At 36.8% G+C, this 15765-nt stretch overlaps 1 protein-coding gene across 1 annotated transcript in view; it reads left to right on the forward strand.

Moving 5' to 3' along the window:
• Positions 1-15765, forward strand: part of LOC140239717 (uncharacterized sodium-dependent transporter YocR-like) — a 32141-nt gene that overhangs the window by 12095 nt on the left and 4281 nt on the right. The window contains exons 6-10 of the mRNA XM_072319539.1: positions 60-222; positions 2778-2906; positions 10615-10751; positions 12208-12299; positions 14610-14761. Coding sequence (XP_072175640.1) covers positions 60-222; positions 2778-2906; positions 10615-10751; positions 12208-12299; positions 14610-14761 — 673 coding nt within the window. The remainder of the gene's footprint in view (positions 1-59; positions 223-2777; positions 2907-10614; positions 10752-12207; positions 12300-14609; positions 14762-15765) is intronic.

Genomic DNA, 15765 nt, shown 5'->3' on the forward strand with positions numbered 1-15765 from the left:
TGTCTATAATCTGTTTTACTCTATTTCTTATTTCTTTCTCTCTCTTTGTAATATTTCAGCCCAATTTGGCAACGCAAGGATGTGGGTGGACGCCATCAGCCAGAACGCATTCGACACGGGCGCAGCGGCGGGTCTCTTCGTGTCGTACTCCGCCTACATGACGGCTGATCACGGCATCGTTCGCTACGGCAACTTCATCCCGATCGGCAACAACTTGGTCAGGTATATAGTTCTAACTTGCCACCTGTTGATGCGTAGGTACTGAGGATACGAATTACTTTAAAGGGCTGCCAACTGCACCTGTAACAAGTGCTGAAACAAGCACACAAGTATACAATGTACCTGTTGATATACTGAGGCTTTTAACCCGTTGAGGACGGTTTGATATTGCTACAAAACGCATTTCCCAGATGCTTGCCCGAGTATACTCAAGACTCGTCCCCAATGCCAATGGGTTAATCACTCATGGGGTACCAACTGCACCCATACCAAACATTTAAACAAACACACACACAGTAGCCCATCATATATATATAGTTTACTGGCATCATGATTAAGACTGACCATTTATCAGCTCTCGGCTAAGATTTTTTTTTTCTATGTAAAAAAGTTTAAATACAGAGAAGGCATTGTGTATTGCATTATCATAAAAAAACAACAACAGTGTTTCTTTATAGAGGGCAGACCTCTTGAGCAACCACCTGTATTATCTGTTGTGATTTGAGTGTGTGTATGTTATTTAATCAACTGTTGCAATACAGCACAATATCTGCACTAAAGCTATCAGTGTTTTTGATAGTAAGGACATTGAATGATACAGATTCTGCCACAAAAACATACACAGTCAATTCATGTATCTCCCGTAAACACCATGCACAAATCCTGTCAAGCATGGGGGAGCACTAGAGTAATACCAAAGTCTGCAGCAGTTTTTCACTTCACTATCAAAACAGAAGAGTTTCTATCGCTGCCCGTAATGACGCTTTAGAATTGTCCTGATGCCGGGAGCATTGAAACCGAGAGAGAGAGAGAGAGAGAGAGAGAGAGAGAGAGAGAGAGAGAGAAGGAGATTGATTGCTCTGCACTTTCACTACCTTGTGATAATGAGATACTTGTGGCATCATGACACTGTTTTCCCTTTCTATCTCTCTCCCAGGTTGTGGTTTGGGCAGAAGGGTTTGAGAAGTTTAAAGGGATGGTACAGTTTTGGTTGAGATGGGGCTTGAGGTTTCCAACATTTTGTGATGATATTTTTTTGAGATAATGATTAACCTCTTATTAAATACGGGAGACCATATAATTCTAAGACAAATTTAAAGTGTATTTGATGAAAATTGGCTCTGGACTGGCTGAGATATCCAAAAGTGACCCTAGGAAAATGTTGGACCTACCTTTCAAAAGGATCACCTTGTTTTACTTTGTTTTTGGATATCTCAGCCAATTCAAAACTGATTTTCATCAAATTAACTTTGAATTCCACTTAGAATGGTATGCTTCTTAACATTTCATGAAGTGGTTTCTAAGTATATTGCAAAAATTTAGAAGCTGAATTCTCACCTCAACAAGTACTATACAATCCCTTTAAGCCGTTGAAGACTAGTCCTGAGTATACTGGAGCAGGTGTCTCTGGGGAATGTTGTAGCAAAAATTAGGTCGTCCACAAAGGGTTAAACCATGTGGTTTGGTGTTTGTAATCAATGGCTCCAATATCCACTACAATTGGTTTTGAAATGACTGAGATGACCAAAGACAAAGTAAAACAAAGTGCTCCTAATGAAAGATTGGTTCCACCTTTTATCTGTTTTATGTTGTTTGTACATATCTCAGCCAATTCAAAACAGAGTTTCATTTAACAAACTTTTAATTTCTCTTGGGATTGTATGATCTTTAATATTTCATATAAGTAGTTTCTAATTATCTCGCAGAAACTTAAAACCTGAATCCCCCATCTCAGCCAAAACTATGCCATCCCTTTATACCTCCCTGATTGCTCTGTGGAGTCCCCATGATTTCAGTGGGTGAATGTTGGCAGCCCTGGGTTATATAATGCTGCAGAGGGAATACAGGATCCAGTCTGAGAAATAGTCCCCTACATGTTAGCCATCATGGTTGCCAATACCAATAAATGCTGTGAATTTGTGGTCGATTGAACATAGGACTGCTCTTTGCATTCTTTCTTACAAGGGTCTAGCTTCATTGCACATTTCAATTAGCTATTCAGAATCGTTCCCCCCCCCCCCAATCTCAACCATCCATGGTGTTGTTTCTGCTCTTGCTAGGATGATATCTTTAAACACATTGGAGCTGTTCAAATGCTTTAAATAGGAAAATATTGCCCTGAAACAGTACAGTGCATTGTTAGTGGCACTATTTTGAGAAAGAACATTTTGTGCATCTGGGTGTACACATCTTCAAAGACTCATTTCCCCCTTTATCGACCTCTGCAAATGTATGTACAGGGTGCAGCATTAGCACCTACCTGGGGCAAGTGAAATTGTATGTTGGGCAATTGAAAATATTAGAATGCTAATACAGTGTAGTTACTCTTCTGATCAGGCAAGTAAAATGTTGATTTTAACATGAAGATCAAAAGCTCCTCAAGTCAATTGATTCATTGTTGCCGTTTTGGCGACTAGTACTCTTTTTTTTTTTGTTCTTGCAAGTAAAGATTTGAGAATATTTTTATGATTTTACCTGCCCAATAGGCATGTGAGAGAAAAAAATAAACACTGGGCCCTGTTGATGTAGATGTGTATCTTTTTGTACCTCCACCATAGTCTTATCTGTGGCATGCTGACATACGCCACTGTCTTCTCAACGCAAATGGCGGAGAACAGGACGCAGACGGAGATTGTCGAGCTCCTGAAGACAAATGGTCCCGCAAACACCGGGCTCACATTCATATGGTAATGATCGCTGCTTTAGATTCGCATTTATGCCTGCGGTACTTAGCTTCGTGATATATATATCGTCGGTGGGGTGACAAAACCTCGTATCTCAAAAATCATGAATTTTCAGGAGAGGGAAAAAACATTCCTGTTTCAACAAATTACGTGCTGTGATAACGTTCTTTCTTTTTAAAAGTGGAATATTTCTTAATTTTCAAATATCATTATTGAAATATCATAAAATGGTTATTTTGATTCTTGAAATTGAGTTACGAGGTTTTGACTTTTATCGAAATTGAGATACAAGTTTTTTACCTTTTATTCAAATTGAGATACGAGCTCTTAGTTTCAACTCTGAATGAGTTACGAGGATTTTGCTGAGTCGTTGTTATGATAATCGATGTTCATGGTGATTATGAAGATTATTGCAATCTTGTCAACATTCTAATATCAATTTTCTCCTTTACACGGTTCATCTGTAACTTCAAAACAGAACCATCGTTCACACGCCCATCTCCCAAAACAGAGACATTGACGGCACATATCTATAGTGAAAAAAAACAAAACATTATAGATCAAATTAATGATTGCATTAATGATTATTGTTAAGACAAAACAAATGAGATATTCACAATTTATCATTTAAATCGCCAGATAAATTTTATTTCATTCAATTCAATCCGAAATCCAAGCAACACATTCCCAACATATCAAAATGGATTTGTTTAGAATCCTTGAAAATTCATAGTCTTAGAACATCGATTCAATGTTAAATAGAATCTGAAATTATTAATCGAATTGATTTAGATTCAATGCATTTTATTGTTCAGAGGGGTGGTTCATCAAGTTTTATCGTCGCTGACAAGTTGTCTTTCGCTGATGGTTACCATAGTAACTGTTAGCAACCAGTATTTTCAGCCAATCAAAATGAAGGATTTCACTAAAATTGTCAGTGATGACAACTTGTCAGCACCGACAAACTTTGATGAAACACCCACAGATATATTCCTGTTCTTCCAAGAAGGTATCAAAGTGATCAGCAAAAACATGATCATTTTTGGAGTCACAAATTTGCTAACAGAATCAAACCGACTGTGATCACAACAGAGTTTGCCTAATGTATCGGCAAACTGTACATCACTTTATGAATGAAATGCAGTATCATTGTCTATGCTCTATTTATACATCACGCCTGTTCTATGTCATTGAGTTTGAGACGGTTATCCGGCATCATTATCAGAAGAGGAACTATCCCCATCACTGACATCTTTTACGTCTGGTGCGTAATCTTCGTCAGAGTTGTCGAGATCTACTGCTTCTGAACTTGTCTTCTGAAACCGAAATACGTAGATATACCATTCACCTAAAGGTTTACCCGTGTATTTTTTTTTTTTGTTGGGGGGGGGGGGGAGGGGCGGCGATTCACATGCAACAGCAGCGGGACAGGGTATTTTGTTATACAAAGCTAAATAGTTTGTGTTATGTTTTTAAGTCGTCTGTGGTCATTCTTCTGTGTCCATTGGAATGATTGGTTCCTGGGTTCTTTCGACTTCAGCTTGTTCATTTTCTTGTCTTTTTGTTTGTTTCTTACTAAGCTCAAGAATTTGCCACCCTCGCGTGAGTTTATGCATTTTCCTGCAAGTGAGTAAATGGGATAGGTTGTCAAAATGACTATCCTAAGCGTAGAAAACAAGGGAAGGGCATCCCATCCCCCCTACCCGGCACCTTTGCTCTTCCCCCACCCTCCCCCCCCCCCCCCCCAAAAAAAAAAAAAAAAAACAAAACCAAAAAAAAAACAAAAACAAAAAACAAATACATAAATGTTGATGGAAGAATTAGGGCAAATTTCCAAGTGTTCGGTAAATGTATAAACTTGGAAAAAAAAAAACGACCACAATTTTTCAGATCTTACCGATCTTATTTTCTCATTTCTTATTAAAATATTTTCTCATTTCTTTAAACACAAATAACGTTAAAGCATTACTAAAATGTAGAACCGATTTCGGCAACTATATAGTCAACCATTATCCCCTCCCCCCCCCCCCCCCACTTCCGCGAGGTATTCAGGGCAGATGGAGTTTGGACAGAACTGTGATTAACGGATCCAAAAGTAATGCGTGCACTCCCTCCCCCCCACCAAATCAAATAAAGCATTACAGATCTAACTAGTATTAATGATAATAATAGAAGCAGTCCCGTGCACGTAAAAGTTATGAATATAGACCTTCTTGAATGTTACGTTTAACCCGTCATCGTCTAACTTTAGACCGAAATATGGTCGGGTGCTTGTCACAGTGGGTAGATCAAAATGCGCTCTAGTACAACCATTATCAGTAAGCTGTGCTCAATTTCTGAATCTAACTTAATTATTTTATGCAAAAAAGTTATTTAGACCTAGAGTCTATCACTAAATCAAAATATTGTACCCAAAGTGATAGTGGAATTAATTTATAAATGTCAGAGCATGGCTCCAATCATGGGTACCCAAAGTGTAACATATTGGGTTCAAGAATTAAGTTCTTGGAATGAAACTGATTCTCTCCATACAATCTTCCTTACACCCTGTATTACTCACACCCAATTTTAAGAGCTGTTTCATGGGCAGTGCACATGTAATCAAACATCAAAACATCAAGTGTCTTTGTTCATAACTCCATGTCCATTTCCTTTTTTTTTTTGTATTCATTTATGGAAGCAGTTTCAGCAAAAAATTAAGTGATATATTAGTTGATAATTGCTATGGCTATCATCATATACCAGAAATTCAGGGATTTGCATCTTCACCAAAGCATAGTGATTGAATCCATTATGGACAATAGTTATGAACATAAGATTTTGTGACCTGTGCTGAAGAAATTTAGCAAACATCCCTGAATTGATGTCATATCCCCATTAACAACATTTCAATAACAAAGGCAATGGAGTGGACCAACATACAACATAACTTAAGTTGTAATCATTCTTAGTCGTTTTCACTATAAGAATTTGCTGTTGTCAAAAAAGAGTATGTTCATAACTGTAGGACACTACTGATGGTTATTTTAAAGAAACAGATTACTCTTATGCATCAAAACTTACAAGAAACTAGTTAAGACTAAAGAAATAATGACTTAAAATCAAATTAATCTTACAAGATTAATTTTACAATAAATGTTTTAATTTTATGAAGTTGTCGTCATGTTCATAACTGTTGGACGTGGTGTCCAGGTTATGAACATAAGGAAGAGATGAAAGGAAGTACAATATGTAGTATACAACGCATAAAATCATTAGTAGTTTGTGTTTTTATACTGAAAAAGACAGAATAGTTTAGAATTGTTAGGAAATAGCTACATAACTTTGACATTGATATTGAATGAAAACCGAATCTTACGTTCATAACTCTTTTGTTCATAACCATGTCCACCTTCGTAATTGATGAAAAATGAAAAAAAAAGATGTAAATGCTTATATGAAGTAATATTTTCAAATATTTTTATGAAAGCAATCCCTGGTGATACAAAAGTTCAGAAAATGATTTTCCATTACTTCAGAATAAGGCTGTATTATGTTCATAACTGTGGACACTTAAAATTCAAGTGATGTTGCAGGTGATAGTGTATTTTCAATATCAGAGTAATGGGGAATAAAAACCTTTTTAATTGTTGGACTGTTACTCTGATCTCTTTTGAATGCTATATTACAAAACAGTTATTGCAATATCAACTGCAATTGTGTGATTTATTTATATATGTTTGGTGGACACCAAACGTTATGAACAAACCCCTGAATATTAATATATCCATATATTTTTATTTAAAGAGCACATGACATGCTCTCAATATAAAATTTTTGCACTATACTAATTTCATTCATCCAATGTCCAACAAAAGTACAATCCTTCCTTTTGATGATGGGCATGAAATTGTGCTGTTTTAATGTTACGTAGAAAAAGAAAAAAAAACTGCATTTTTAATCTAAAAATGGCTGTAAACACAAAAATATTATTCTTAATAATATGAAACTAGTCTTACAGCTTCCTTGGCTTTACTTTGTTAAATCTTTATCAGAAAATAGCACCTTGGTGCGGTCAGCAAAATTCTATGGATGTTAAAAACATTGCAGGATGAAGGGTACCCATGATCACAGCCATGCACATATAGATCTAGACTAATAAAAGTAATATAAATTGACATTAGAATAAGTACAAAGATTACATAGTAAATACAAAGTCAAAGATGAACTCTATGCTGGGACGATAATCAGTGTATCAGTCTAGCTTTATTACACATGCAGCTAGGACCGACAAGCTTGAAACGATCAGCTAAGAAAGGTCTAGATTTACATGCTGGATACTTAAGTTCTGCGCCTTACTTACTAACTTAGGCTTAGCTAACCCGATATTTAATAATAACAAGAGCTTCATGTACGAAAATATGCTAAAAGATAGCTAGCCCTAACAGGGTTGACGTACAGGCCATACTTGAAACTCTTTGTCTTGGCACGTACCTGTATGCCAAAGATTGGTAGATCTACTAACTTACATAGGCTAAGTTTGACCTTATACTAGTTTTTAGAATAATTCAAGTTAGATTTACATTTAGATCTAGTTAGATCTAACTGTTAGGTCTCTATATTAAACTAACAATCAATGTCCTGAGAATGCATCAAATTATAATTTAGGTATACCTAATTTACTGTAAGTTAGACTAGACTTAATAAAATCAAATTAAGTTATGAGTCATTACATCTGCACTCTCTAATTTCTAACAAGGTTTTGACCAGTCTGACATAAAGTTCGAGTTCAACTGTTCCCCAAACATAAAACCCAAATCAGGAACACTCATGACTCAAAACACTCACACACACACACACACACACACACACGCACAGAGCGACACACCGATCACAGTTAATTTACTCTCACAGCCTACACAGGCAGGACTGACTTTGCCTACCTTTATGAATAATATTAAAAAGTTAAAGCTAATTTCATAATGTTATAATGATATTTTACAATGATACAATGTAACTAGCTCGGCACTATTAAAGTTCAGCTAAACTCCCTTACATAATTAATTATGAAACACATTATAAGAAAAGTAATTTAAGATTTGGTAGTTTTTTTTGGTACCTTGGTTCGTGATGGCTGTTGCATCTTCCTTCCTATAAACTGTTCAATGGGAGAGCACAGAAATCGATATGACATCGACTTCCAATTCCATAAAATGATACATAAGAAAGCGCGCGCAAAAATATTTCGCGCGAAATGTACGAGATACGCGTTTTGTCAATGTTCATTTGGAATCACGGCAGGTAATAATATCGCGTAACTCGAACGAAATTTGCAATTGAGATACGAGGTATTATCAGCGCATATTTTGCAGTTCCTATTTGCATAAACCTTGTAACCCAATATGGGTCGAAGTTGGTGTGGAGATACGAGGTTTTGTTAGAACAGATTTTGGAGACATAGGGAGAAGGAATTGCGTATCTTAAGTTACGAGGTTTTGTCAGTGCAACTTCGACGTGGGTTAAAATTACGAGGTTTAGTTTCAAGGCGTTTTTGAAAAAAACAAAGGCAGAATGGCGTTCCATAGGTTTATCAGATGGTGCGGTAGGCCATTAGGTACAAAATTATGCAAAAAACTCAAAATCTCAAAAAATTGAGATACGAGGTTTTGTCACCCCACCGACGATATGTTCCACTTGGTCTAAAGCCTGCCATGTTCGCTTCATTGATAAAAATTTCAAGTGCATCTGGAGTTTCTTTACTGCCCCGTCATTACAAATGCATAGTCATGCAACAGTATGCAAATACACTTTGACAATAAACCTGGTGAGATCAAAAGTCTTATTGCCACCGGATTGTATAGTTGACGAAACCCCTCCCACACTTCTTTGTATACCTACACAATTCTTGTTGATTTTTTTAATAATTATTATTTGCAATTATAATGTTTTCTTGTACAGGTAACATCTGGGATACCTTTTTTTTAAGAGCTTGTTTATTGTTTGTTTGTTTTTGTAACAGTTTTTGCATATATATGTATGAAGTGTAATTTTTTGTTGTTGATGTTGCCTTTTGTTTAAACCATATTCTTACTACATGAGTACTTGCAATATGTGTCATGGATATTACATTTGTAAGCCACCTATAAGTCTGCTATTGAATAAACATCTCAGTAGCTCATATTGTTCTCTTCGCCCTTGTTCAGAACAGATTCTTGTTTTCTCCCATTGGGGGGGGGGGGGGGGTGGGGGGGGGAGGGAGGGGGGCCCTGTCGTATAAAGCACAGTTTTTGAAGCATGTCGATTATCATACTTGTTATGTTTTGTCCTACCAGCTTTGGTTGTGCCTGGGAACAGTCTTTATGTTGGGCTCAGAAAAGGGATGTGTTTTGTTTGTCTGTTCGTTTGTTTTGTGCTTTCAGCATGAAGATGATGAATCCAGCGCACAGTGTTAGAGCCAGATGTCGAAATGGTTGATAGAATTTACCACTGACAAAAGGGATTTTTTTTTTCTTCTTTTTTAAGCAGGCATGAATGGTTCCACAATGGTTTTGGCATACTTCCCATCAGCTTTCAATGTACTGTGGTATTGTCTTTTGTGAATGAGCATGCACAAAGATAGTATAGCTGTGTCCATAGATTGTTCATCCTGATATAGCCCATGAAAAGTCGAACAGTACCGACAGCAATATTATTTTCGAACATGGTGTCATGAAAATTCTTGCCTGCTTCTCATCTATAAAACTAAAGACAGAATTCATGATGTGATTGGGAATAGAATATCTTGGGGGCTTTAGTCTTGTATTAAATGGAGTTATAGTTTGCTGTATAAAAATCTGTGATTATTTGACACTCTGTGATTCTAGTGAAAAAAAAATCACTCATGCTATTATTATTATTATTATTATTTTGTCCACATGAATTCACCATCACTAGGGAAGTGTCACTAAGTAGCAAAACCAAAAACATGGTTTCATACTTTTGTCTGACAGCCTATAGCACAAATACATCCACCTGTTTTATCAAGTCGTTTGCAATGATGTGGAATTTTTATGCATTATGTTTCATCGTTACCAAATCAGGCAAGCATCAGACAAATGAAGGGCAAACTTGAAAGGCACTGTGTCAACAGTGTTTCTAATCTGGAAATAAAGCAAAATCTGAGCTGTGTGATCACCAAATGACATCACAGTACCTGCCATTGTGTAAATATGAAGGTGTAATAAAAAAAGAATAGGTTTGAGAATATGATAGTATCAGCATAATTCTGACAACTTGTTTATGCTGGAGTTTTTTTTTTTTCTTCACATATTTGAATTGTTATCATCATATGTCTCAGTCAGCAAAGATTGGCAATTTGTAAAATTACACCACCGCAATGTCAAACATCCTCTTCAAGGTTATATTCAATAGTTATTCAATAATATGAATTTGTTTAGTGCCCATTACAAAAAAAAAAAAAAAATCTAAGCTCTTTGCAGTTCAAGATAACATCGAATGAACACTACCAACTCATAAAAGAAGCAACATATACATGTAAGTCAATTACAAGTTTGAGTAATACATGAATTACATGATCATTAATATTCTTCAAATAGGTGAATCCTGAGTTGCCACAGATTGCTACTTCTTGAGAAGAAAGTATCCATGGATAGCGAAACTTCTTTCAATTTATATTTCGATCTATTGCTTAAAAATGCATTTCTTACATTTTGCTGATTGTGCTCCTTTGCAGGTTTCCCCTCCTCTTTGAGCAAATTCCGGGAGGTAGATTTTTCTGCATCATCTTCTTCATCGCCCTGATGTTTGCTGGACTCAGCTCCCTGCTGGCCAACATCGAGCTCTTTGTGAAAATCTTGGAAGACTTTGGAGGTAGAACACTGTTCCAAGTATAAACTCACTTGTTTGCTGAAGCCCCATTTTTTAGCCTCAATTTTCTGTAGAACTTCTTCTGAAGTGTTTGTGTGGATATACATGTAAGTTTGTAAGCAAAAGTACAAAATCTGTGAATTTCAAGCGGTTTCCAATTCTCAAGCCAAAACTGGATGCAAATGTACTGGGAGTAATTTTTTCCCTTGCTTACTTTGTGTATAGTATAGTATAGTGTTATTTATTTATTCATTTATTTATTTGTTTTTTAGTGCTGTAGTTTCAAACTGGGTTTAGTAAAGTGAAAGTCACTCTTGTAATGCATAGCAAAGCCATCTTCATGATGAGGGATTGTCAGAAGTACATTACCTCTCCCACAATTGATTGTTTTCGAAAACACAAAATCATTTGTTTTGTCACTAATTACACAATGTACACTTTCACTTCTGCTTTATTCAGACATCAGTGTTAGGTTGTCATTGTGCCAAAACTGTACATTGTGAATGATATGAATGTTTCTTCTTCAGATTGTGTGAAAAAAAGATATGTGTGTATATTTGAAGAGTTTTATTGCAAAATGAGCTAAGCATCATTTTTAATCATTTCAAAGTAATTCCATTAAAATTAAACCTTTCCAGTACTACCTCACTTGTGATATAACGAGGAATATTTTAGAATTATGAATAAAATACCCTGTATTTTTTTTTTATAATTTTCTTTGTTTTTAGCAGCTTTAATCACAAATATCTTAACCTAACAAGGACGGAGTTAGCTCATTTTGTGATAAAACTCTTCAGTTGTTATTCAGTATTAAAGGGAAGGTAAACCCAAAGAGCAATGTGGATTGAGTGAAAGCAGCAACATTAGTAGAACACATTAGTGAAAGTTTGAGAAAAATCGGACAATCGATGCAAAAGTTATGAATTTTTAAAGTTTTGGTGTTGGAACCGCTGGATGAGGAGACTACTAGAGGATATGACGTATGAGTGGACAACAATACAAAGAAAATATAAAGGATATTCAACAAAAATTCACTTTTCTAGAATTATGAAAGAGCAGTGGACCAACCGCTTTCAGAAAGCAGGGGGAATAATTGCTACCCTTAACATATGTCAATATCAAGTTGATGGAATTTGTAATTTTCATGAAAAATGGATTTTTGTAGTATTTTCTTTATATTTTCTTGATATTGTAGTCCACTCATACGTCATAACCTCTAGTAGTCTCCTCATCCAGCGGTTCCACCTTTAAAACTTTAAAAATTCATAACTTTTGCATCGATTGTCCGATTTTCTTCAAACTTTCACTGATGTGTTCTACTAATGTTGCTGCTTTCACTCAATCCACATTGTTCTTGGGGTTTATCTTCCCTTTAATAATTTATGGATGGCGAAGTGACTTTGAATAAGGATTGGATTCTAGGTGTTTGAAATGTTCTGATTCTTCTTTGTCTCTGCAGTCAAACGAAAGTTTGCAACCCTACTGTGTTCTACTGCTCTCTTCCTGTTGGGCGTCGGTTCAGCGATTAACCTCAACTTCCTCATCAATCAGGTGACCGCAATCATGCCAAAGTCACATGATCTCTCATCTGATCCCTTGGACTTTGGGAAGTCTGCATATCTCACATGTCAAATGACCATGCACATATCAATGTCACATGACTCTATATTGGCTGGGCTTGTCAATTCTGCATGTGACATCAATTAGGTGGACATGTACATGTTGGTATCAGTGATCATACAACTTTGTTTTTGCCTGCGATTAGCAATTCTGCATTTATCATGACCTCATTATGACTGTGTATACATCACACTCTCACAACTGTACATAGCATATTATCTGCTTGTGGCTTTGATATGAATGCTGGGTAGTGATACATTCTATTGTGTAAGGTTAGAGTAAAGATTAGGATTAGGGATAGGTTTAGGGCTAGAGTTTGGGTTAGGGTCAGGGGAAGGGTCTGGGGTAATTGTCCAGGGGGGTAATTGCCCTGGAACCGGTGACCATATTACATGTATTGCTATCACATGACTTTGTATTTGACTGGGTTGAACAATCATACATAGAGATTTAGTTTGGTACCATACAAACCATACAATGATATGTAGATTATGTCACTCCATACACTTTGATAGATTGCTTGGCTTGTCATGCCGTCAATCCCTCGTTTGAGGCGAGTCCCCAACCCCAGTTACCCAAAGTGGGGTGCGTATATTTGTCGTTTGGGAGTTGGGAGTCGAAGTACTTGTCCATTGCAAATAAACTTTCTGCTCAGGCGTGACAAACCTGGAGGCCAAGACAGGGTTTGATGACTCCAGCAGCTGTCGTATTACGTAAGAGCATGATAAGGATATCTGCCTGTGGCAGACCATTCAAAGTGAACTCAATTTTCTCTATCCTTTCTAAAGTTTTCAATTTTATATTCTATTGAGAAATTCTATGGTCATCCATTTTACATTTCGAACGAAAAAAATCGACCCGTAAATAACGAAAATACAGGAATAAGAAGGAGAGCATTGCCAGTTTGCCGGTGCTGACAATGTGCTATTTGGCAGTGAGTTACAACGGGGAGGTGAGACTACCTCCCTGGTTACAATCAGCCTGCTGACTGGATCATTGAGAAAGAGAGAGAGAGGGAGAGAGAGAGAGAGAGGGGGGGGGGGGGGAGAGCGAGGGGAGAGAGGGAGGGAGAGGGGGAGAGATGGGGGAGGGAGAAGGTGAGAGCAAAATGGAATGACAATAGTTCCGGTCACTACAGTACAGGCATGCTCTGTCTGCATACGCTGAATGTCTACACTCACACACACACACACGTACACACACACACACGCACCATGGAGCTACATGGCCCATGCCAAAACCAAAACAATCTCCTCCTCTCGCGGTGCCCCCCCCCCCCCCCTCCTGTGGCGCTGTGGCGATGACTGATGCTTAGATTAGGCCAGGGTCAAGAAACAGGTGTTTTATATCTTTGACTTTAAGTCATTGATTGCCAAGATATGCACTGGCATTATTTACTGGGGTGTAGCCTCTTCAAACGAGAGATTTGCGTCATGTGTGAATTCTGTACCTAGACTACATGCTTGGTGCCATCATACTGTACATCTTTTATATTATATATTGACAAAACCTCACCTTACTCTCATTTGGCGCTTTTACAACACGAACATCTGTCAGTGTGCACTAACAATTACAAGTTATAATAATATTGTATTACAATGTCGTAGAACCTCTCTTGGTCGTGTATAGATTACATGTAGATCTATGAGAGATATTTGTGGAGTTATACTCCAGTGTAGCATAACCATGCAGTATCTTTGACTGAACAATGGGATTTCCTTTGGACAGACATTTACTAGTATTTTTTTAAAAATGCAAAGGGGCTGTGAAGATATAAACATATAAATAATCATATGTTCTAATTTTTTTTTTCAGATTCTGGAATAATCAGTTTGTGTACATATACGTTGTACCTATTATTTCCTGAGGATACGTATACATACATGTACATGATTTTCTCATGAGTAGACATGCACACAGGCAAGAACATGGAATAGAATTATATATATGGAAATAAACATACTCATCAGTATGTTCTTATTTTACAAATCACTGACCAAGACTGGCTGCATACTACTCCAGCAATTTGAGGCAAAAATTAAACATGTAGAAAGATGACAATTACAAACACAATGCAGGATACTTACAGGGGGATTTAGGGATGGGTGACTGTGATGGCAAAAGCAAAATTTGCAGTGGCAGTAAACCGATGAGACTAGACTAGCCTCTCAACATTGCTGTAAGATTTTATGTTTTGTTACTTCATTTGAATTTATTTTTTTTTTTGTTCATTCCTAAAAGGACTTCGTCTGGGGATTTGGACTTCTCATCTCCGGCCTGATGTTCCTCTACATGGTGATCCGATTTGGCGTGCGGAAATTCCGCCGCCTCATGTTCAATGAGTACAGCAACAACGATTGGCATCTATATGGTGTATTCGACGTGCTTGTCTTGTAAGTGTCAATTTTTCGTACATTGTTCGAACTGTGCCCACTGGTTGCACAAAAGCTGCATAAAGTATATGTCTGGGTGCGGTTTATAATTGATGCCTTTGTATTCCCTTATAGAAAGATAGCCTGTCACTTTACTTTATACCCATTCTCTTGACAATTGGATAACATTTTACTACACATAGACACCAAATACAGACATACATACAAGTTTTGTACATACATGCTTGAATAAAGTATGCATCTGTTAATTCCTCTTTTTTTTAAATCAATATAGTGTACAGGGCGCTCCTGTTACAACGGACATGGTTTTAATGAAATTTTGTTGCAACTAAAGTAGAGATTCAGGTCCACAAATTTTTGTCATAAAAGGGGACCCAAACCCCGAGAGCAATGTGGATTGAGTGAAAGCAGCAACATTAGTAGAACACATCTGTGAAAGTTTGAGGAAAATCGGACAATCGATGCAAAAGTTATGAATTTTTAAAGTTTTGATGTTGGAACCGCTGGATGAGGAGACTACTAGAGGTTATGACGTATGAGTGGACAACAATATAAAAATATAAAGAAAATTCCACAAAAATTCATTTTTCATGAAAACTACAAATTCCATCAACTTGATACTGACATATGTTATTGGTAGCAATTATTCCCCTGCTTTCTGAAAGCGGCTAGTCAAGTGCTCTTTCCTTATGATAGAAAAAAATGAATTCTCGTGGAATTTTCTTTATATTTTCTTCAACTTTAAAAATTCATAACTTTTGCATCGATTGTCCGATTTTCCTCAAACTTTCACTGATGTGTTCTACTAATGTTTTTGCTTTCACTCAATTCACATTGCTCTTTGGGTGTGGGTCCCCTTTAAAATCTATGGTGCAAAATCCCCTTCAGCTATGAATAAATTTCTACATAAGGACAGAAAACTGTCATTACTATACAAAGGACTTTGTTATAACAGGAGTTGCCTGTATAGCAGTAGTCAACAGCAGTGACAAAAAGCCATAGTA

Source organism: Diadema setosum, chromosome 16 (assembly GCF_964275005.1).
Source record: "Diadema setosum chromosome 16, eeDiaSeto1, whole genome shotgun sequence".
Classification (NCBI taxonomy): domain Eukaryota; kingdom Metazoa; phylum Echinodermata; class Echinoidea; order Diadematoida; family Diadematidae; genus Diadema; species Diadema setosum.